A 21,622-nucleotide genomic window follows, 5' to 3' on the forward strand; every position below is an offset into this window, starting at 1 on the left:
GGTTCTCAACCCCGATGCTGAGAAAATCTCTAACTAGCAAGGGCTAACTTCTGGATTTTAACAGTATGGCATGGTGGGGGGTTACTGAGATGGATACATGGGAAGACTATGGAACTTATATCCATTTTACTACAGATAATATAAGAGGATTGGAATGAATTAAAAAAAAATCAACAGATAACTTGAAAGGCATTATGAGTGTACTTGAAACCAGGTCAAAAATAAGCCACAGGTTCTCTTGTGATTTCTGAAACATCTTTGTTTAATCATAGAATTATTTTCATCTTCCATTCATCATAAATAATCCACTTCATTACTTCACCAATCCTTTTAAAAAAATTTGGTATTTAGCATAAACACTGAACATTAGCCAGAGGTGTGTTAGTTTTAACCAGAAGAGGGAAGAATAAAAAGAACCCACAAAATTTGAAAACTTAGAAAAGAGCACAGGAAAAGATGAATATTCTCACCCATTTAAAAAATAGAATTTCATAAGAGCCATTAAAAAAATCCAGGTGGAAAAATGAGCAAACATAAATATAATGTAGTTCTTTCATAAATACACTTAGACAAAACAAATGTGTAAACCAGTGCGTGGACATATTTCAAGATATGAATAATTAAATCCCAGTAAGCAGGAATTAAAAATAAAATCTGATTTTATTTTTTTGTCCTTTATGGAAAAATATGCACAGCATTTGTGTAAAAAAAGAAATAGGCATAAACATATCAATAAAGCCACCAAAACTCACTATGTAAAGATTATTTGAAAACAGAAGACACTTTTTTAAAGCAAAAGATAAAATGTTATAGCATTTTTAGTCGAATTTTATCCCATAGTCACACCTACTATAGGTGAAAGACAACAGAGGTAGATCAGTTGAGGGGAAAAAAATCAGAATTCTAATACTAGGCTGAAGACTTTTATGATAGCTCAGACAGACAATTCCATTTACTCTGAAATTCAAAGAAGTTTGTAGGAAAAAAACATAAAAACCTTTCTGTGCTGCATATGTAAGCATCAAAAATACCAAGCAAAATTGCTGTAGTTTTAGACACAAGTGAATTTCTTGACAACAGGAATTCTTGACAAATAGCCTGTTTAGCATAGATTTTTGCAGGGTCTGGCACTAGCCTTAAAACTTACACTGAGGCTAACTCTTGTGAAATTTATGAGTTTCAATGACATTGAAATGACTCAGAAGTAACACAAGATAAGAGCTGGCAGTAACAGTAATGTAAATTTATGATATTGGTAAACACGGTGAGCTTCTAAGGAATGACTCTCTGTTATTGATAAAATAACAACAAAACAGCTGCTAAAGATATGATGTGGCCTCAGTGCAACTCCGGATGCCAGTGTCATCTGTTAAATCATGAAAAGTAGAGAGGTGTGACAGAATGGTGTGCAGGAAGCAGAGAAAAAGTGTTCCCTCATTTCTACAAAGCAATGACTTTATTCTCTAACTGGGTCGTGAAAGCTCTTCCAGCCACAGCAGAAGCAACTACTGGCTAGTCCACGGCAAGCTGATGCCAATTTGGGAACTAACTGTACTTGCTGTTTTGCTTAATGAATGGTTTTGCATCTTCTGTGTCTGTTTTTCTTTCCACATAGCTAGACACAATGTATATATGTAACATTTGTTTGCCTCTGTGACCTTTATATTTTCATTTATTCATAACAGCAATGTGATTTAATTTTTTTAAAAAATGTTGCAAACATTTGTCAAATCTGCCAAGGAAAATTCTCATTAATAACGTTTCAAATGCCTTAAGTGTACTTGATTCAAAGATGTAACAGGCTGCTTCTGGCTAAAAGGGGAAATTTGTGCTCAGCACATCAGTGTAACAGGAAGACAATTTTGGTCTCAGTTATGGAATGTGGAATCATCCATCATTAATTTTGCCAGTCAAGCTAATTGTAACATTTCGGTGTCTCACATTTGGCTTTTGGGAGTTGCCAAGTGTGCTGGAAAACAGGTAAGAAAGAAATGATGGAAGAAAAAGGGAAAACATTTGAAATATAATTTGAAAAAATCCTGAAACCCAAATCCTGTAGTTTAATCTCAAAACCTCATGTACTTTGACTCATAACTCAAACATCAGGCCCTTTCTTTGAAGCAGCTTATAATAAATTTAAGACACAGAACACCACAGTCTCTTATAATGGAACTGAGGAATTTCTGTGTGGAAACTATTTGAAGGAATGTCTTAAAAAATGATATCAAGAAATGCAGATGACTTATATGCTTTTCAGCAGCTATTCAATCTATGACCCCTGCTGAGTTGATAAGGAAGAGGCATGTCACAGTTGCAGAAAAAGAAAGAATCATGTGGTAAATCAAATAAGATTTTGGAAATATTCACTGTCACGGGAAGGGCATTTTCCTGATGATGTGACCTCATTTCAAACAGTACAGTAACTAGGAGAGAGCTGTAGTGCACGAAGATGGTACGAGGAAAACGTGTTTGTTTTTTTGTCACTTTCAACGGCCGTTTTCTGCGTTAGGAAAAAAGGAAATTAAACAACTCCAAAATACTGTACCACCCCTGGCAGTAACCAACTAAGTAGGTTTTGGAAATAATGCTCTCGTCAAATACATTTTAAGGCACTTTAAACAGTTATATCATATTTTTTGTGTGTAAAAAAATAAAATATGCATCGCAGCAACGTTCACAAATACAAGTCTTCAGAACTGTTAAGTACAATCCTGTACATATATACATGGCTGCGGAACGACCGCCTCCTCTGTTATACTGTTGGCCTCATCAATTTCACTCCCTGCAAGAAAGGAAAACATGACATTTAGAGCTGGACTGTATCCACGAACAATGTGAGATCATCAATTAACACCAGATAATTTATGCTACAAGGAAGAACAAGAGGCCCGCCTAGACAGCATTATACAACCCATGATCCAAACTCCTGGATCCAAACAAATTTACCCGCCCACCTCACTGGCCACAGCCTCTGGCATGTCCCCTTGCCTGGCATGGCTGCTCATCTCGTCTGCTGTGTGCTAGATGGTCCCTGTGGGTCTTAGTATTATCAGCAAAGCGGAGGAGACACTCGTGGATACCCTTACGATGGACACTTTCTATTTATTTTTGTGGCCAGATGGGATGGCTAAATAATTTTCAAGACTTCTGGATGACTCCACATTAGCCGGTGACCTCCTGGTTTGGAGTGGTTTCTGTACAAATGGGAAAAATGAGTGGCGTTGTCCAGTTTAGTCTCCCTTTTGGACATGCTTCTGTTACTCTGTAGGGTAAATCCCAGAGCTTTTACACGTTTAGAAGAAAACTTCATCCTGATTAATTTGCAGTTTACTAGGGGTGCATATTATTGATGGAATACTGGGAATTTCAAAAAATTTTCTTCATTCTTTGTCAAAATTGATATCTATAAATTCTAGAGTATTGTGTACATACACATTGTTAGCCATGAGCATGAATACAAGTGGAAGTTTTCAAAGGGGAAAAAGTAAAAGAAAAAAAGGTTATTAAACCACTCCTCTAGCAACTCTGAGTGGGAAGCGCCCAGCCTGGCGTGGCCCCAGCACAGAATGCTGTTTGCTTACGTTTTGTTCAGTAACAAGACAAGTGAAGGTGCTGGACGCTACTCTCTCAGAATCCTGGGGACCTAGGGCTCACCTTCTAAAAGCAGTCTTGTAGTGGGGGAGAGCAGTTATGACAGCTTGGGATTTATATATACACACTGCTGCTGCTGCTAAGTCACCTCAGTCGTGTCCGACTCTGTGTGACCCCATAGACGGCAGCCCACCAGGCTTCCCCGTCCCTGGGAGTCTCCAGGCAAGAACACTGGAGTGGGTTGTCATTTCCTTCTCCAATGTATGAAAGTGAAAAGGGAAAGTGAAGTCGTTCAGTGATGTCCGACTCTTCGTGACCCCATGGACTGCAGCCCACCAGGCTCCTCCGTCCATGGGATTTTCCAGGCAAGAGTACTGGAGTGGGGTGCCATTGCCTTCTCATATACACACTACTATATATAAAATGGATAAACAACAAGAACCTAGCTGTATAGCACAGGGAGCCTATAGTGAATATCTTGTAATAACCACAGGGAGGCCTGGCGTGCTGCAATTCATGGGGTCGCAAAGAGTCGGACACGACTGAGTGACTGAACTGAACTGAACTGAACCTATAATGGCAAAGAATCTGAAAAAGACTACATATTCTTATTCTTATATGTAATCGAATCGTGTTGCTGTACACTTGAAACTAACACAGCATTGTAAATGAACTGCAATAAATTAAATAAAACAATCTTGTGTTTTTGTTTGGAGCATCATCGTGGTGGACAAATAGACCAAGGTTCAAGTCCTAACTCTTGCTGACTACACTACCCATATAACTCTGGGCCAGTTGCTCAGCTCTCTGGGCCTAGTTCCCATGTGTTCCGTGGGGATGACGGAGCTTGCTACAAACAGTTGTAGAGAATCCCAGACTTCAGGGATGATGACAGTGACCGTATCAGCTGGCTTTTGTCAAACACCTGCCACGTAATCCTCCATAACGGTAAAGAGCAGGTGTTATCATGAGTCTTAGAGTGGCAGAGCCAGGTACAGAGAAGTGAAGAAGCACGGCCAGGGTCACGGGGGCAAGGGGGCAGAACGGGCAGCCGGGCTCGAGGGTCCACACTCTGAACCTGGTGAAGGCTGGACGTGCTTAGCATACGTGGAGCTTAACAGGTGGTGGCGGGGCTGTTCTGTTTTCAGGACACTTAGGACATGAAACTGAGAGACTTTATTTTCCTGGGCTTCAAAATCACTGCAGATGGTGACTGCAGCCATGAAATTAAAGGACGCTTGCTCCTTGAAAAAGAAAAGCTACGACCAAACTAGACAGTATATTAAAAAGCAGACTCATTGCTGACAAAGGTCTGTCTAGTCAAAGCTATGGTTTTTCCAGTAGTCATGTATGGATGTGAGAGTTGGACTATAAAGAAAGCTGAGCGCCGAAGAATTGATGCTTTTGAACTGTGGTGTTGGAGAAGACTCTTGAGAGTCCCTTGGCCAGCAAGGAGAGCCAACCAATCAATCCTAAAGGAAATCAGTCCTGAATATTCATTGGAAGAACTGATGCTGAAACTCCAGTACTTTGGCCACCTGATGAGAAGAACTGACTCATTGGAAAAGACTCTGATGCTGGGAAAGATTGAAGGCAGGAGGAGAAGGGGATGACAGAGGATAAGATGGTTGGATGGCATCACTGACTTGAAGGACACGAGTTTGAGCAAGCTCCGGGTGTTGGTGATGGACAGGGAAGTCTGGCGTGCTGCAGTGCATGGGGTCGCAAAGAGTTGGACGTGGCTGAGTGAGTGAACTGAACTGAACTGAAGGACATGACGCAGGGGCTCTGTCACTGGCTGTCTCCTTCTCCTAGTCATCTCCTGTGACAGCTGCCACCTTGTAAGTGGGCGGAAAGTAGTCTTGCAAAGTCTGAGCCGCTGGGAAGGAGTCAGCTCTATGGGTGCTTCTGCAGCAGGTGCTGCCTCTCCATTTTGTATGAGTCACTCACTTTGTTTTATTTTGGTTTTTAATTTGATATATAGTTTGGGGCTTCCTGGGTGGTGCTAGAGGTAAAGAACCCTGGCCTGCCAACACAGGAGATGTAAGAGATGTGGGTTCAATCCCTGGGTTGGGAAGATCCCCTGGAGGAGGAAATGACAACCCACTCCAGTATTATTGCCTGGAGAATCCCATGGACAGAGGAGCCTGGAGGGCTACAGTCTATAGGGTCATAAAGAATTGGGCATGACTGAAGTGACTTAGCACACATAATTTTATAAATCCACAAATATCAAATAAGTAAGAAGGCTTCTGAGCTGAGTGTGGTGAAACTGACATTGCTGTGTGGCCTCGTTTGCTACTGAACTCTTATTTAATTCCCAAACACATATTTTGGCAATACAAAGAAGTTGTGAAGAGTCTGGAAAATTAAAGAGAAAGCGACATTCTAGATAAATCCAAGCGCTTGTTATGTTTAGAAAAACGTGAAATCAGGACACATGTGAATGAAGAGGCGAGGCAAAGACGGTGGGCATCTGAGTGGTGGGCATGTATATTTTGAGTATATTTACTGAACCTTTACTCCACTGTAATATGCCCTTCAACATGAGCAAATTAAAAACAGTTTTAAAGACTGCATTTTAAGTATCATTGTGCTTTTATATTGATGTAGAACAATTGGTCCTCAACTCTCTTGTTCAAATTGAAATGGACTAATGCATCATTATTACTGAATTTAGTTAAGAAAATGTGTACTTGAGAACAAGGTTATATGTGCAAATGCTAACACGTTTGAATGGCTAAGATTCAGAAATAGCACTTCAATGTGACTTGGATCCAAAGAAGATCCTTCTAGAGTCTCACCTTCTGCCTTGACACCATCCAGGACTTTATCGTCGGCACGAGCACGCTTCCCAGGAGGATTTGCACCGGGTGGTAGATGAGCAAGGGGACGGATATTAAAGAGAGGTACTCGTGGCCTGCAAACACGATCTTCAGCATTGGGATTCCTGATGAACAAAGAAGACAGAAAACCCAGAGGCAAATTCAGTCTGTCGTCAAACTAGACACGGGCCGTTAAAACTGGACATTGGCATGCACCATCTTTCTCCTGTGGATATTCACAGAACCAAACGGAATGTCTCAAATGAATCACCAAATCTTTCCATCTTCCTTTTACTATGTAAAGCTGTAAGCTCTAGAACAGATTAAAACTGAAAACGGGGTCAATTCAAGGGCACGGGTAACTCTCACTGCCTAACAAAGAGAGGAGAGAAGACAGTGTGGAAGACAGTTGCTTTGAGAAGACTGAGGCGTACCAGTAGAGGTTAAAAATGGATCATTTGCTTAGTAGTAAAACACTCTACTGGTCTTTAGGGGGGCCTGCTAGACACCATTTCAAAGCACCTAAGTTCACTTCGGGGCTGAAAGGATTTGATAAGATAAAGAGGAGGGTACTTTAGCCAAAGAGACAGTCATAAAGGCTTTGCCCACTCTTTTGGCCAAGAAGCTCAAAGCGCTTTAAGCAGTATTGTGTATGGCAGATGAAAATTCTAAAATCTGTGCTGAGTGATTAAACCCCACAGTGAAGGTCTTACCGGAACTTAGGTAAATGCACACTACTTCTAAATGAGTCTGCGGCTCTATTGCACCATGGCAAAGCATGCAGAGTTTGTAAGTACCTACCTAGCAGGTGTACCTATTAAGCTTCTATAACAGAATTCAGACTCCGGTGATTTGACTGTTATCACCAATTGCTTTAATGTGGCCCAGTCATCAGAAGACTGTGTATGCACATCAGTTCTGTCATCTGAACAGCTTTAAGAGCTGAGCTTTCTGTTTCTTTGAGACCAGCCACTGAAAAGGAACCAAGCTCCTAAACACATGCAATGATGGCCCATAAATAACGTTTTATCATAACCCGGTGAGGAAAGCTCTGCTTTTCCAATTATTTTTACCTTCTAATAAATTTCAAACCTTTATGCAAAAATGTATTTCATGGCTGCTTTCTTTTTCATAGCCTCACATATCATTGCCATAAACTGCAAACACTTAACTCTTCCCAAACAATGTCTCTCTCCACGCTCCAAATGTTTAGTCTTGCACAGTTTCTGTCTTCTCACTAATATAAAGAACAGAGGAGCTTTGTTTTTGAATGTAATATGCTTACTCCATTTATTGGATTTGAATTAGCAACATCCAATATTACGGTTCCAGAAAGTTATTACAATGAGAAACGAAGAAAATCTAAACATATATTCTTCCTATTTTCAGAAAAGACTATTACTTTTTTTTTTTTGGCTGCTCTGGATCTTTGTTGTCGTGCTGAGGCATGTAGGATCTTAGTTTCCTAGCCAGGGATCGAACTTGCGTCCCTGGCATTAGAAGGTGGATTCTTAACCACTGGACCACCAGGGAAATTCTCAGGTTATATGGCCCAAAAGGATGATGTGAATGAGTTGGAGGGTGGGGTGGAGTAACAGCAGGGCATAAAGGGAGCAAATGATATAAATACGGAAGTATTTGTTTCTAAAAGTGATCAGAGCAGGGAGTTCTTACTCAAAATTCAAGGCCCATGGCTGCTGGGCTAAATCACCTGAGTTCCATTTTCTTGGCTACACCCGGCAGGCTCTGTGTCGTTCTTCAGTAAGCCAAAGCAAGTTCACAGCTACAGTCGCAGAGCTACCTCTCCAATAAGCAAGATACACAAGGTATCGTAATGGAAAGGACCTCAGCAGCTCACTGTAGCATGATGAAAAGATAACAGTAATGATGACAATAATGTTTCTGAGTGCAGTGGGCGCTTAACTAGATGCCAGGTGCTGTCAAGGGCTCTCCTGTATGAATGAAATGCCTAGAAGCTGTAACTTTCCCAAGAGGTGGGATCTTTACTGCAATCCAGGTCCCCTGCGTTTCCAGTTCTCTGTGTCAGGCTGGGGTCAAGGCCTCTGAGGTCTTCAAGACGTCCTGGGGATGGTGGCTCCATGAAGCAGAAGAGGACCTGGGCTGCAAAGAGCTCTCTGATCCAGAGTCTTTTTGGGACTCTCTCCCCTCGGGTTCCTCCCAGTAGTGCACCCGGGGCAGCAGACCTTGGACTCCCCTGCTTCTCACAGGGGTGTTCCTGTGATTTCACATCAGCCAGGAGCTCAGTAACCGTGAGGCCTATTCTCATAGCTGCAAGGGAACTCCAGACGGAAGCTGACTTCCAGAAGCTTCCAGCACACGACTGACCTTCTACCTCCTGTGGTCCCTAGTACCATGCATGTGAAGTTCTCTTCTGGCCCCGGGCTGGTTCTTCAGCTCTTTCATTTCATCTTCCAATATACTCCTCTGTACATATTTGCTGACGGGGTTGGGACTCTGCAAACATCCTCCTCCTCATCAGTTCATGGCTCCGTGCATGGTTCTGCCTGGAGAGGGCACCACAGGAAGTCTGGAGAAGGGGCAGGTGCCTGGGGGTTAGCCCCACTGGATACCCTTACGCCCCTCCTAGGAAGTCTGACCTTCATTTCCTCTCCAGACTTATACTGATAGGTTCTGAGATCTCCAACTTCTTCCTTTATTCCCCCAGCTCCGGCTATTCATTGTCCCCTCTCCACTTTCCAGTTTTCCAGCTGTTTAAGTGTCCCTGGGTTGATGGGCTGGTGCGTTTGCCTGACTCACCCTGGAGACACAGACCTTCTCTCACTCAGCCTGGCACCACAGTCATCCACCTCAAGAGACAGTTCTACCATGACTGGCAGCTGCTGTAGCCATTTGTCAAACAAAGCAGGGATTTCCCTTCACCACTTTGTGAGCCTGCAATACTTTCTGGTTCACTGTTTATTTATTTGGCTGTGCCCAGGTCTCACTTGTAACACATGGGATCTACAATCTTCATTGCAGCTTGCAGGATCTTTAGATGAGGTATGTGAGATCTAGTTCCCTAAAGGGATCAAACTCAGCCTCCCTGCATTGGAAGCATGGAGTCTTAGCCACTGGGCCACCAGTGAAGTCTCTTATTCTTGTTCATTGTTAATCAGATTTCCTATCGCCACTCTTCCTGGTGACTGTTAAAAATATGATTGCAAATAAAATCAGAGAGGAGAACTTGGCTTCCAAAGATGAGGGTCAGGTCCCTCTGCTGTGTCTTGTTACCCTCTCAGGGTGGATTCACGACACGCTAGTCCCTGCATGAGGGAACCGAGACTCCAGAGTCCAGCTCTTTGTTTTGGGAACCTTTCTGTCCCCTTGGTCTGGAATGCTCCCTTCCTTCTCAGTCATACAATGAGTCACTTTCCTTTTCAATCATTAGTGTCTTTGCAGGCCCCTCTGGGTCTGTCTTTCTTTCCCATGCCTTCCTTCAGTTTCTCCCTGTCTGCCCTTCTGGCCCCAAATCAGTAGCTTCTGCTTAGCGCCTTTTCATTTTCTCAAGAGTCAGAGTAGAAAGAGAAGCTGGGAGAAGTGAGTGAGGGGAGGAGAATTAACTTCTCCACACCTGAGTGGTCCAGGCAGTGGCCACGATCGCTTGGAAGCAGTGAGTTTATGACCTCTGTCCTAGGGCCTCCTGGCTGGGTTTCCAGCACCGTCAGGATGAACACTGGAAATGCAATAGAGAGATTCCCAGCACCTGCCACTGCACTTCCCACCCTGCGACTTCTGTCACCTGGCCATGAATTTGGCAAAACCTGATCTTCAAGTCAAATCAGAGAACATGGGCTAGATCTCGTTTTCCAGAAGCCCATGTAATGCACCGCCCTTTCATCCTGTTCACCCAGCCTTTTAATAGTTCACCCCATCACTCACTCATTCATTCAACGAGCACTCGCTGAACAGATTAACTACAGCATGTGACAAAGCCTCACCAAGGAGGCTCAGCAGCCCCGGGGTGACCACTCATACCTCCTACCCGTAACCTTCCTTCAGGGCACGGTGGGCCTCACCTGTGCCCCGGCACTCTCCCCAACCGCGCTCTCTGCCTTCAGGCTTGTCTTGTGCAGGGTATTTTCCAGTCAGGAGCCAGACTGAGTGCAAACCCCTCTACAGCTCACCACCCCGCCCCTCGACTCCCCCTGTGCTCCAGCCACCGAGAGCGCAGTACCCTCTCCTTCTAGCTCTGCCCCTCCTCCAGGCTCAAGAGGTCTCGCCCCTTGATCTTTGCCAATGAGCTCTCTTTTTGCCCAGAATTCTTGTCACACTTCTTGACCTGCTCAATCTTTAAGCCCTCAGTTCCCAAACTTGCCTCCTCAGGGAAGTCATCCTTATTGTCTCAAGCCTCCTTTCTGCTCTAGGCTTACCTAACTGAGGTGCATTCCAGCCTAGCATTTGCTGCACTTATTATTACTGCTTGCTTCGTGTGTGTGTGTGTGTGTGTGTGTGTGTGTGTGTGTGTGTGTGTGTGTGTGTGTGTGTCTGACCCTTACTAAGCTGTGGGCTTTTTAGGGTCAGCTACTGTTTCGCCTTCATCTCTGAGCATCTTAGTCCTCAGAAGGAGAATGCTGAAGCATTAGAATTGTGCTAATCCAGACCCCATCATCAAGTTACTGTGTAGACTATCACTCCATTTTCACTCCATTCATTAACTAGGGAGAAAAGAAGGGGCAATAATTTCAAAAAAACCAAACAAACTTACTCGAAAGAGTTTTCTTTTTCAAGTAAAATTTAAATATAGGACTCTTTTCATCTTGCGATCACTGCAGTAATATAAATGAAGCAAATTAATTTTAATGCTCCCAGGTACTGATTCTGTGTCACTGTGGTTGACAGGATCCGACTAGACTATATGAGATGGCGTTTGACTTTATGGAAGTGAACACCACGCGCGCATTTACAATTTTACAGGGACTTTAAGCTGTCATGCTGAAAAATGTTTATAAAACATTAATCAAAAAATGCCTCTTTAATACAATGCATTGTCTGAAAGATGTTAGAAGGCGCATATTGTAAATGGATTCTTTTTCTGACTAAAGTAATTTCCACCAAAAGCATTTCCCCACTGCTCTACAAGTACACTGTGTGGAGAGATAAAGAGCACTTTCTCAGCACATTACTACCTGCTCCAAACACTTGGGAAATCACTAATGTAGAGCATGCCATATTTCCATGTCACACATGACACATTCGTCTAAAATTATCCAACAGACTTTGACACTGCGGCATATTCCATAAGCAGAGCTTTCAACTGACATCTGCCAAGTAAGAACTTCAAGTGCGAGCTTTCTTCTTCTAACAAGCAAGTAAGGGGTTTCTTTTATCCTATACCCAGGATGGGAAGGATAATACATACCAGAACAAGTGGGGTTTTCTTTCCCCTATTTTGAACATGTTTATTTTATGTTCTCTGAATTAGAAAATTCCCTTTGTATCAGTTTTCTAAGTTTTAACAGTTACCTCTTTCTATTGGATGGATGGTTTTTAAATTTTTCCTGAGAAATACTTTTTTTTCTTCCCCTCTAGGTTAAATATGGACCTTTATATAGAAGGCTGCTCTATACTCAAAATATAAAAACCATTTACGGGGACTTCCCTGGTGGCCCAGTGGCTAGGATCCCCCGCTCCACTGCAGGGGGCCTGGGTTCTATCCCTGGTGGGTGAGCTAGGTTCCATATGTTTCAATTAACAGTTCACATGCCACAGCTAAAAACTGGCATGGCCAAATAAGTAAAAAATAAAAACCATCTACTTTACATAATTGTTCAGATTTTTCTTGTAGATGCATGACGCTCTCACCATCTATTCATTCTTTCATTCCATCCATCCATCATTCATTCAAAAAATACTTTGTGGGCTTCTGCTATATGTGAGTTACTATTTCTAGTGCTGAGGACATAAAGAGAAATAACACAGACCAGATCCCTGCCTTCTTGGGACCTGCTTTCTGTAGCTTCTGCCCCGATCACCTTGGCTTCCCTTCTGAGTGCAGGGCTGGCACATGCTTACTTGGTTTCTACAGCTCAGAGTTTGGGGCTCATCTTTGACTAACTCCATCTGTCTGTTGACTTGTAGATCAAGTCACCAAGTTCTGGACAGTCTTTTTTCCATCTAGTGCTGTCCTTCTCCCTCAGTCTTCACGGCCACCTTCCTAATTCAGTTCCTTATAAAATCAAGCCAAATGACTCTGGGCCTCCTGACAGAACCCCCTGTCTTCAGACTCTTCCTTTCATCAATCCTACAAACCACAGCCAGATTAATCTTCCTAAGACCCACATTAATTAAAGCCAAGACCCTGCTCAAGAATTACAATGACTTTCCAGCGCCCATTCATCAAGTCCTCTATCCTTTAACGTCAATAGAGAAGGATTATGACACTGCCATTTTGTAAGGGCTTTGCTTGCATTATCTCATTTAATCCTTACAACAGCCCTAAGAAGCAAGTGGCGATTTCCCTGATGAAACGCAAGGCAACTGAGGGTTAGAATGACCTGCCTAACATCATACATTGGTTAGGCGGTAGAGGCAGAGTTAGACAATGGTTCACTTTTTATTTTTAACCTTATTTTTTTTATTGGAGTATAATTGCTTTCCAATGTTGTGTTGGTTTCTGCTGTACAACAAAGTGAATCAACTCTATGAGTACATAGATCCCCTCCCTCTTGGGCCTCTCTCCTACCCCCTCACCCCACCACTCTGGGGCATCACTGGGCACCGAGCTGAGCTCCCTGTGCTGCATGGCAGCTTCCCACTAGCTAGCTATTTTACACACGGTAGCGCATATATGTCAACGCTCCTCTCTATTTCGTCCACCCTCCTTCCCCGCTGTGTCTGCATGTTTGCTCTCTACATCAACTCCCAGTTGCCAATTGCTGTCACTGGCTCAGGCCTAGCACGTGTCTTTGTGAATGCTGAGCCCCCGCCTAGATCTTGTCCTTTCTTTCTGGGTGACTAAATTCTACGGGTTCTTGCAGGCTCATCTTTACATTTTCCTCCACTGTGAAGGTGGGCTTCCTACTGATTTCTTCTTTTGAAGAATGAAGCCTCTCTTCTGAGTTGTGTTAGGGGACCCATTGACTGACACCACCCATCCTGGCCAGGCAAGATAGTAACCACTTACATGAGTTATTTTACAACAGGAGTTCCTGGAACTAACAAACCACCACCTACCAGAAGAATTCAGGAAAGGTCAAAAGGAGAGAAGAGACTCCAGTCCATATGTTCTAACAATCCTCCAGAATCCTCCTCACTGCAATCCATCTTGGCTAAGCCATACGTGGACCACCAGGAAGGACCCTGAGTCAGAATGATCGGCTACAGACAACCCAGAAACTAACCACATCACCATAAAACCCGAGACTCTGAGCCATGTGGCAGAGCAGTCACCCTGGGTTCCCTTACCCTCCTGCTCTCTGCCTGGGCACCCCTACCCAGTAAAGTCTTTGCTCTGTTGGCATGTGTGTCTCACTGGACAACTCACTTCTGAGTGTTAGACAAGAGCCCACTCTTGGGCCCTGGAAGGGGTCCCCTTTCTTGCAACAATTGCATCCCATAAATTTAGCATTTGCTTATGATCCCATGACTTTCTTTTGTACAAATTTTGTTTCCCTCTGAACATCGGCAAAGTCCTTTAATCTCCTGCAGTGTTTGAGCACAGGTGCGTGTGTGTGTGCTCAGTCATGTCCAGCTCTTTGCAACCCTATGGACGGTATACTGCAAGGCTCCTCTGTCCATGGGATTCTCTAGGCAAGAACCCTGGAGTGTGGTGCCATGTCCTTCTCCCGGGGATTTTCCCGACCCAGGGATTGAATCAGCATCTCCTGCCTCTCCTGTATTGCAGGCAGATTCTTTACTGCTGAGCCCCCACTCAATACACGAATGATCGATTATTTAAGAACAGAGGATGAAGCAATGTTTCCCATCAAAAAAGCCTGAACAAGAATAAATACTAGTTGCTTTACTGAACTATAAAGAGAATCATTTACACATTCCTCCAGGAGGAGGTTGTATTTCACAGGAGAAATATATATTCGATATGGTAGGAAGGAGAGAAACTGAACTGACCACAGAACCCAAACTTTGAAATGAGCATTGAGTTGTGGAGTAGGACAGGAAATATATTGAAAAATGTCCTTTGTGTCTTTTGAACTTATTTCACTTACTATCCCACTTCCCTAAGAGAGAGTATACTCCAATCACCTGGATCATTTCCTATCTCTCAGAGATTCATTCGTCTGAATTCACTTGACTTGTTTTCCATTTAAATGCTTTCTCAGACTTTCCAAGGAGTCTTGAAGACAGTTGCAGGCGAATCTGGAATCCAGTTGCTTTGCTCTCTAGTTCTCATGGAGATTTCCCACTTTTGTTCACTTTGTTCTTAGTTAGAAACATCCATAATTTTACTCTTCAAATGTCCTACACATTGTTATTTGAATTCTATCTCTTCCTTCTTTGTGAATCTCTCAGCTTAAAAGCCCATGTTTGCCTTTAAGAGTCACTGGGATACATGGTCTCCCCATCATAATGTAATCCAAGAAGGCCACTCTTTTTCCAGCATCACTAAATGCTAGTCTGGGTCCCCCTCTCCAACACACACACACACACACACACACACACACACACACACACACACACATATTTTCTCTTCAGAGACAAATGCTCACAGAAAGTTAAACTTGTTGATGCTGATTTATTCCAACCACTAAAATGAAAGTGAAAGTGAAGTCGCTCAGTTGTGTCCAACTCTTTGCAACCCCATGGACTATCTCCTCCATCCACGCAATTTTCCAGGCAAGAGTACTGGAATGGGTTGCCATTTCCTTCTCCAGGGCATCTTCCTGACCCAGGGATCGAACCTGGGTCTCCTGCATTAAAGCCAGATGCTTTACCATCTGAGCCACCAACAAAGGGGCAATTACGTGCCACTTATAGAACATGAAATGATGATTCCAAAACACAATAGTTTTAGAATTTGATTAGAAAAGACTTTCAGGATTATCCTAAAGCAAGCTAATTTTCAGTTAACATAGCTGTTGCTTCATACAGAGGTTTATAATTTATTATGTCCAGTAGCCTACAGGAGGCAGTACAGTGTAAGCTGGTAGGAAGGCTGATACAAGACACAAGAGAGCCCTGGGTGGAATCCCACGCCTACCACTTATCACCCTGTTACTCTCATTGGGCAAGTGACTGAACCTCTGTTTTCACGTCTGTAAAATATACCTACTTTGTAGGTTTTTTCCCCCTTAATAACCAGAAATGAAACAGTACACAATGTCTGGTAAACAGTAAGTCTTCGGACACTATTCCAGGTGCGGTAAATAATTCTTGCCTAGAAAATCCCATGGACAGAGAAGCCTTGAACCAGCCCCACCTGGAGCCCCTGCCTTCACGGAGCTCGTGTTCTTACTCACTGACCCAGGAGAGACGACAGAGCGCTGGGCCAGAGCAAACACCACGCAACCAGAGTCACGGCACAGGGCAGTGAGGAAGCACAGCACTGCCATCTAGGAAAAAAGCTGACGGGCAAAATGGATGCAGTAAGCATCTGGGTTATTCTAATTTTTGTCTCTCTTTTAGAGTGAGTAAAAAGAATGGCAACCCACTTCCAGGTTGGTGGGTATGGCTTGGCCTGCCGTCCGTCAGAGAGAGGCTCACCAGATTAGTCAAGAGTCGTCCTGAGCTGTGGCCTGTGGGAGCAGGTGGGGTTTAGTCTGCACAGCCCTCAGCATTACATTATGCTCCTACTTCTGGCTTGCCTAGGGTGTCCCCTGAAACTCATTCTGGAACATTCTAAAGGCTAGCAAGTCCACCTCCTGCAGATTCCCTTAGGAAGGCAGACAGGATGTCATGGATTATGTGACTTGTTCTCATTCACGCCCATCTAAATGACTGGTCTTTTGCTCAAATTCTCCAAAGTATTTTATTTTGGTATTTATTCATTTTTATTTATTTGGCTACACTGGGTTTTAGTTGTGGCACTTGGGATCTGCAATCTTCGTTGCAGGATCTTTGGTTGTGGCATGTGGGATCTAGTTCCTGACCAGGGATCAAACTCGGGCTCCCTGCATTAGGAGCATGGAATCTTAGCCACTGGACCACCAGGCAAGTCCCTTTTAGGTATTTTGACACTGGGTTGCCCTTCCCTTGCTGATGATTTACATTTTATGTGCTTCCCTGTTCTTTTCCTATCATTCCATCTGTAACTGAAAACTGCCATTTAACTGGTGTGACTTCACCATCAGGACTTCCTTAAGGTTTCTTTTTTTAATGTGGACCATAGCTAAAGTCTTTATTGAATTTGTTACAATCTTGCTTATATTGTTTATGTCATGGTGTTTTGGCTCTGAGGCATGTGGGATCTTAACTCCCTGGTCAGAGATGGAACCCATGTCCCTGCATTGGAGGGCGAGGTCTTCATCACTGGATGACCAGGGAAGTCCCATCACCATCAGGACTTCTGTTGTTGCTTTCTGAACCATAGAAGAAGAGATTTTTGTCCTTCAAGTAGAAGGAGACATCTAAAATGACGTACAACTAAATAATATATGCAAATAAGAGCTTTCTAGTTTTCTCAGCGTCCCAGAGATGGGTTCAGGGAATCCACGTAGATGAGGGCATTTCCAAATCACTGAACACAAATGCGACATCAGCAGCAGCTAGGGGATGGCTAACAACCCCCTTGGCTAGACCTTTGACCGAAAAACAGGACAATCTTATACCAGTTTCACAGGTAAGTACAAGTGGAATTTTAATTCCCAACCTCTGAGGCCTGAAAAGCATCCTATGGTTATCTCTGTAGATGGCATACAAGACCGAAAGGGACATGTGGAAATCCACACAGGGAGTTTTGGCCACGTGCTTCAACCGACTGGACCCAAACATCCCGTCTACAGTCTTTACAGGGCTCTCCTACCACCCTCCCCTTGACACTTAGGAAGACTCAGAGTTCCGTTTCTTTTCATCTAGTCAGCTGTTATTTAGCTATGCAAAGTGTAAGTTGATGTTTTTGTTAAACCTTCCTAGCTCCTTTACTGAACTATAAAGAGAATCATTTACATATTCCTCCAGGAGAAGGTTGTATTTCATAGGAGAAATATATATTTGGTATGTTCATTGGAAGGACTGATGTTGAAGCTGAAACTCCAATACTCTGGCCACCTGATGCGAAGAACTGACTCATTTGAAAAGACCCTGATGCTGGGAAAGAGTGAAGGCAGGAGGAGAAGGGGACAGACGACAGAGGATGAGACGGTTGGACGGCATCACCGACTCAATGGACATGAGTTTGACTAAACTCTGGGAGTTGGTGATGGGCAGGGAGGCCTGGCGTGCTGCAGTCCTTGGGTCTGCAAAAGAGTCAGACACGACTGAGTGACTGAACTGAACTGAACTGAAGTGTAAGTTGACGTGTAAGTGTAAGTTTTTGTTAAACTTTCCTAGTTGCTTTACTGAACTATAAAGAGAATCATTTACACATTCCTCCAGGTGAAGGTTGTAATTCATAGGAAAAATATATATTTGGTATGGTAGGAAGGAGAGAAACTGGACTAACCATGGAACTCAAACTTTGAAATGAGTATTGAGTTGTGGAGTAGGAGAGGAAATACATTGAAAAATGTCCTTTGTGTCTTTTGAACTTATTTCACTTAATTTCCTACTTCCCTGTAGATGGCGTACAAGAGATCTATCCTTCACATTTCAAAACCAGAATTCAAACATATAACATTTTATATATTATAAAACATACACTATGTAAGTGTTAGTTGCTCAGTCGTGTCTGACTCTTTGTGACCCAATGGACTGTAGCCCACCAGGCTCCTGTGTCCATGGGATTCTCCAGGCAAGAAGAATACTGTGTGGGTTGCCATTCCCCTCCCCAGGGGATCTTCCTGACCCAGGGATCGAACCCGATCTCCTGCATTGAGGATGGATTCTTTACTGTCTGAGCCACCAGGGAAGCCCTATAAAATATATACTATAATAATATATAAAAATACACCTCCCTTTATCCAGAAGGGAGACTTAGGCCTAGAAGAACAGGAAAATGACCAAATACAAGGGTACAAACGGAAAGTCCGAGGCCATTACTAAGAGAGAGGAACAATCTCTCCAGTAATTTTAGTCATCCCGTCTCTGGGAGGACTTCAGAAGCTGTATCTGGAGCTCACGGACTTTTTGGCCTTTATTTGTATGTTGGCAGGTGGAATACAGACTGCAGAAAAATCATTATTGGGTTGGCCAAGAAAGTTTGTTCAGTTTTTTCCGTTACATTATATGGAAAAACCCAAATGACTATTTTGGCCAACCCAATACACAGGGCTTACTCTGGGTCAGGCAGACGATATTCTGCGTGTGCCAACATCAGCTTATTCACTCTTCATATCCATCACTTCATGGGAAATAGATGGGGAAACAGTGGAAACAGTGTCAGACTTTATTTTTGGGGGCTCCAAAATCACTGCAGATGGTGATTGCAGCCATGAAATTAAAAGACACTTACTCCTTGGAAGGAAAGTTATTACCAACCCAGATAGCATACTCAAAAGCAGAGACATGACTTTGCCAACAAAGGTCCGTCTAGTCAAGGCTATGGTTTTTCCAGTGGTCATGTATGGATGTGAGAGTTGGACTGTGAAGAAAGCTGAGTGCCGAAGAATTGATGCTTTTGAACTGTGGTGTTGGAGAAGACTCTTGAGAGTCTCTTGGATTGCAAGGAGATCCAACCAGTCCAATCTAAAGGAGATCGGTCCTGGGTGTTCTTTGGAAGGAATGATGCTAAAGCTGAAACTCCAGTACTTTGGCCACCTCATGTGAAGAGTTGACTCATTGGAAAAGACTGATGCTGGAAGGGATTGGAGGCAGGAGGAGAAGGGGACGACAGAGGATGAGATGGCTGGATGGCATCACCGACTCGACGGACATGAGTTTGAGTGAACTCTGGGAGTTGGTGATGGACAGGGAGGCCTGGTGTGCTGCAATTCATGGGGTCGCAAAGAGTCGGACATGACTGGGTGACTGAACTGAACTGAATATCTATAATGTGAGTAAGGCTACTGTTATTATCTCCACTTTTCAGATGAGAAAACAGAGGCCACAGATGAGTAAAAATCTTCCCAAGGCTATGCACAGCGAGCAACAGGGTATAGTTGGGATGTGAACACAGGCAGACTGGTCCCCAGCTCTGTGTCCTCCACCACCCTACATGCCTAAAATGGTGATCTGGAAGAGCACCCAGGAACCGGGAAGAAAGAGATGTTTGATGATATTAACACAGAATAATGGAAGGTGAAAAACCCAAGGAAAAGAGTATTTACAAAAGAAAGGTCTGCAAAGAAAAGAGAGATTCCTTTTGACAGAGGAGCTTAGAGAACCAGCCTTTACTCACTTTGAATAAAAGTTGGTCGATGACCACTTCCCAGCCCAATCAGAAAAGGAAAGACTGTATTTTAGCCTTCAATCACCTGGGCTGTAATCCTACCCCTTTGCTGAAAGTTTTATGTAAATAAAGATGCCAGAAAAGACCCAAATGAGCAGCTGGTGTTATTTCTGTTTTGAAACGGGTATGTTCTGATTGGAAAAGATGTTTAATGAATGGCCTGAGCCGGCTCACCAGATGCTGACAATGAAACATTTAACTCTACCAATAGAAGGTTTCAGCCTCGGAAGATTAGGTACACCCTCACCTGTCTGACAGCATTGTAGGAGTAATTAGCAGACAGGGAATTCAAGAATGTATTAAAGAGCTGAAGCCGTGGAGGCTTCATTCAGATGCCGGCGATAGCTTCCAGGAGGGGTCACCATATTCATGGAGACAGGTGGGAAGAAGTAGTGGGAGCTTGCTTTTTTCCCTTTCTGGGCTGTGAAGGAAGAGCCATTTGTCTTCTAAAGAGAAAAATGTGCCTAATATTCACAATCACAGGATGTGAAACCTCAAAAATAGAATGAGAATTTCACAGGACAAAAATAACATAGGGTCCTCGGAAGAGATGTAACATGGTCACCAACATAGAACTGGCCCCATCTGATTGGCTCTGGGAAGCTATGCCTAGTTTTACAGATTTTTTAATATATGTTTTTATATAATGAAGAAAAACACTTGGAACGTTTTAAGTGTGAGCCAATGAGAAGGCAATGGCACCCCACTCCAGTACTCTTGCCTGGCAAATCCCATGGACGGAGGAGCCTGGTGGGCTGCAGTCCATGGTCACTGAGGGTTGGCCATGACTGAGTGACTTCACTTTCACTTTTCACTTTCATGCATTGGAGAAGGAAAGGGCAACCCACTCCAGTGTTCTTGCCTGAAGAATCCCAGGGACGGGGGAGCCTGGTGGGCTGCCGTCTATGGGGTCGCACAGAGTCAGACACGACTGAAGCGACTTAGCAGCAGCAGCAATGAGAGATTGATGTATATGACAGGCACCTTCCCATTCTGCCACAGCTTCCAACACCCTAAATTTAGTTTTCCCTAAGATCTCGCATTGATAATCTTTTTAATGGACAGAGGAACTTCCAGAAGGCATCCAAATCGTAGTTAAGCAGTAAATGTGAGCAAACAGCGACCCAAATGCACCCACACTTTTTGTTTTGTCAACATGGCTATTAATCACCCTCTGCTGGTAATTTCCTTTTTGACGGTACCATGTTTATGATAAACATAGGCCTCAGAAGAGACGTCTTCTGACACAAAAGAACAAGGCAGTTCTGATTGGGATGAGAAATCAGAGTTATTTACCTGCTGACTCACATTTCTGTAGTTAAACTTGGCTAGAAAATTTTTTGCTAACCTAAACCTTCTTCTGCCCTTCATCTGTTTCAATGATTGGGGAGCCAAGACGTCATTCACAAGACTTTTAGGCAGAGGAAGAAAACCCTGGAAACCATTTCTGGAAATAATGTTTTTTTTAATCCCCTCAGTTTTCTTTAAACTTTGAATGCTCAACTTAGATATCTAATCACAGCACAAAGAATTGTGGTTTTCACAGATCAGCATAAACACATGGTCAGTTTTATTAGCAAATGAACAGGTGAAATCCTTTCTGGAACACAGTGGAGCATACCTGTGCACAAATAGAGGAAGTGATCAAAGGCAGTGGTTTTCAGTGCCAGCTGCTCATTAGAATCTCCCAGGTAGCTGTAAAACCTGTGATACCCGGGTCTATCCTGAGAGATTCGGAGGAAAT

General features: G+C 43.4%; 1 protein-coding gene across 1 annotated transcript in view; it reads right to left on the reverse strand.

Annotated features, from left to right (window-relative positions):
* Window positions 1-238: 238 nt before the first annotated feature.
* Window positions 239-21,622, reverse strand: part of SLC10A7 (solute carrier family 10 member 7) — a 322,736-nt gene continuing 301,352 nt past the window's right edge. Inside the window, exons 11-12 of the mRNA XM_027567465.1 lie at window positions 6,396-6,541; window positions 239-2,782 (exon numbers count right to left, since the gene is read on the reverse strand). Of these exons, the coding sequence (XP_027423266.1) occupies window positions 2,753-2,782; window positions 6,396-6,541 (176 nt within the window). The 3' untranslated portion in view covers window positions 239-2,752. The remainder of the gene's footprint in view (window positions 2,783-6,395; window positions 6,542-21,622) is intronic.

The sequence above is a fragment of the Bos indicus x Bos taurus genome, chromosome 17 (genome assembly GCF_003369695.1).
Source record: "Bos indicus x Bos taurus breed Angus x Brahman F1 hybrid chromosome 17, Bos_hybrid_MaternalHap_v2.0, whole genome shotgun sequence".
NCBI classification, from domain to species: domain Eukaryota; kingdom Metazoa; phylum Chordata; class Mammalia; order Artiodactyla; family Bovidae; genus Bos; species Bos indicus x Bos taurus.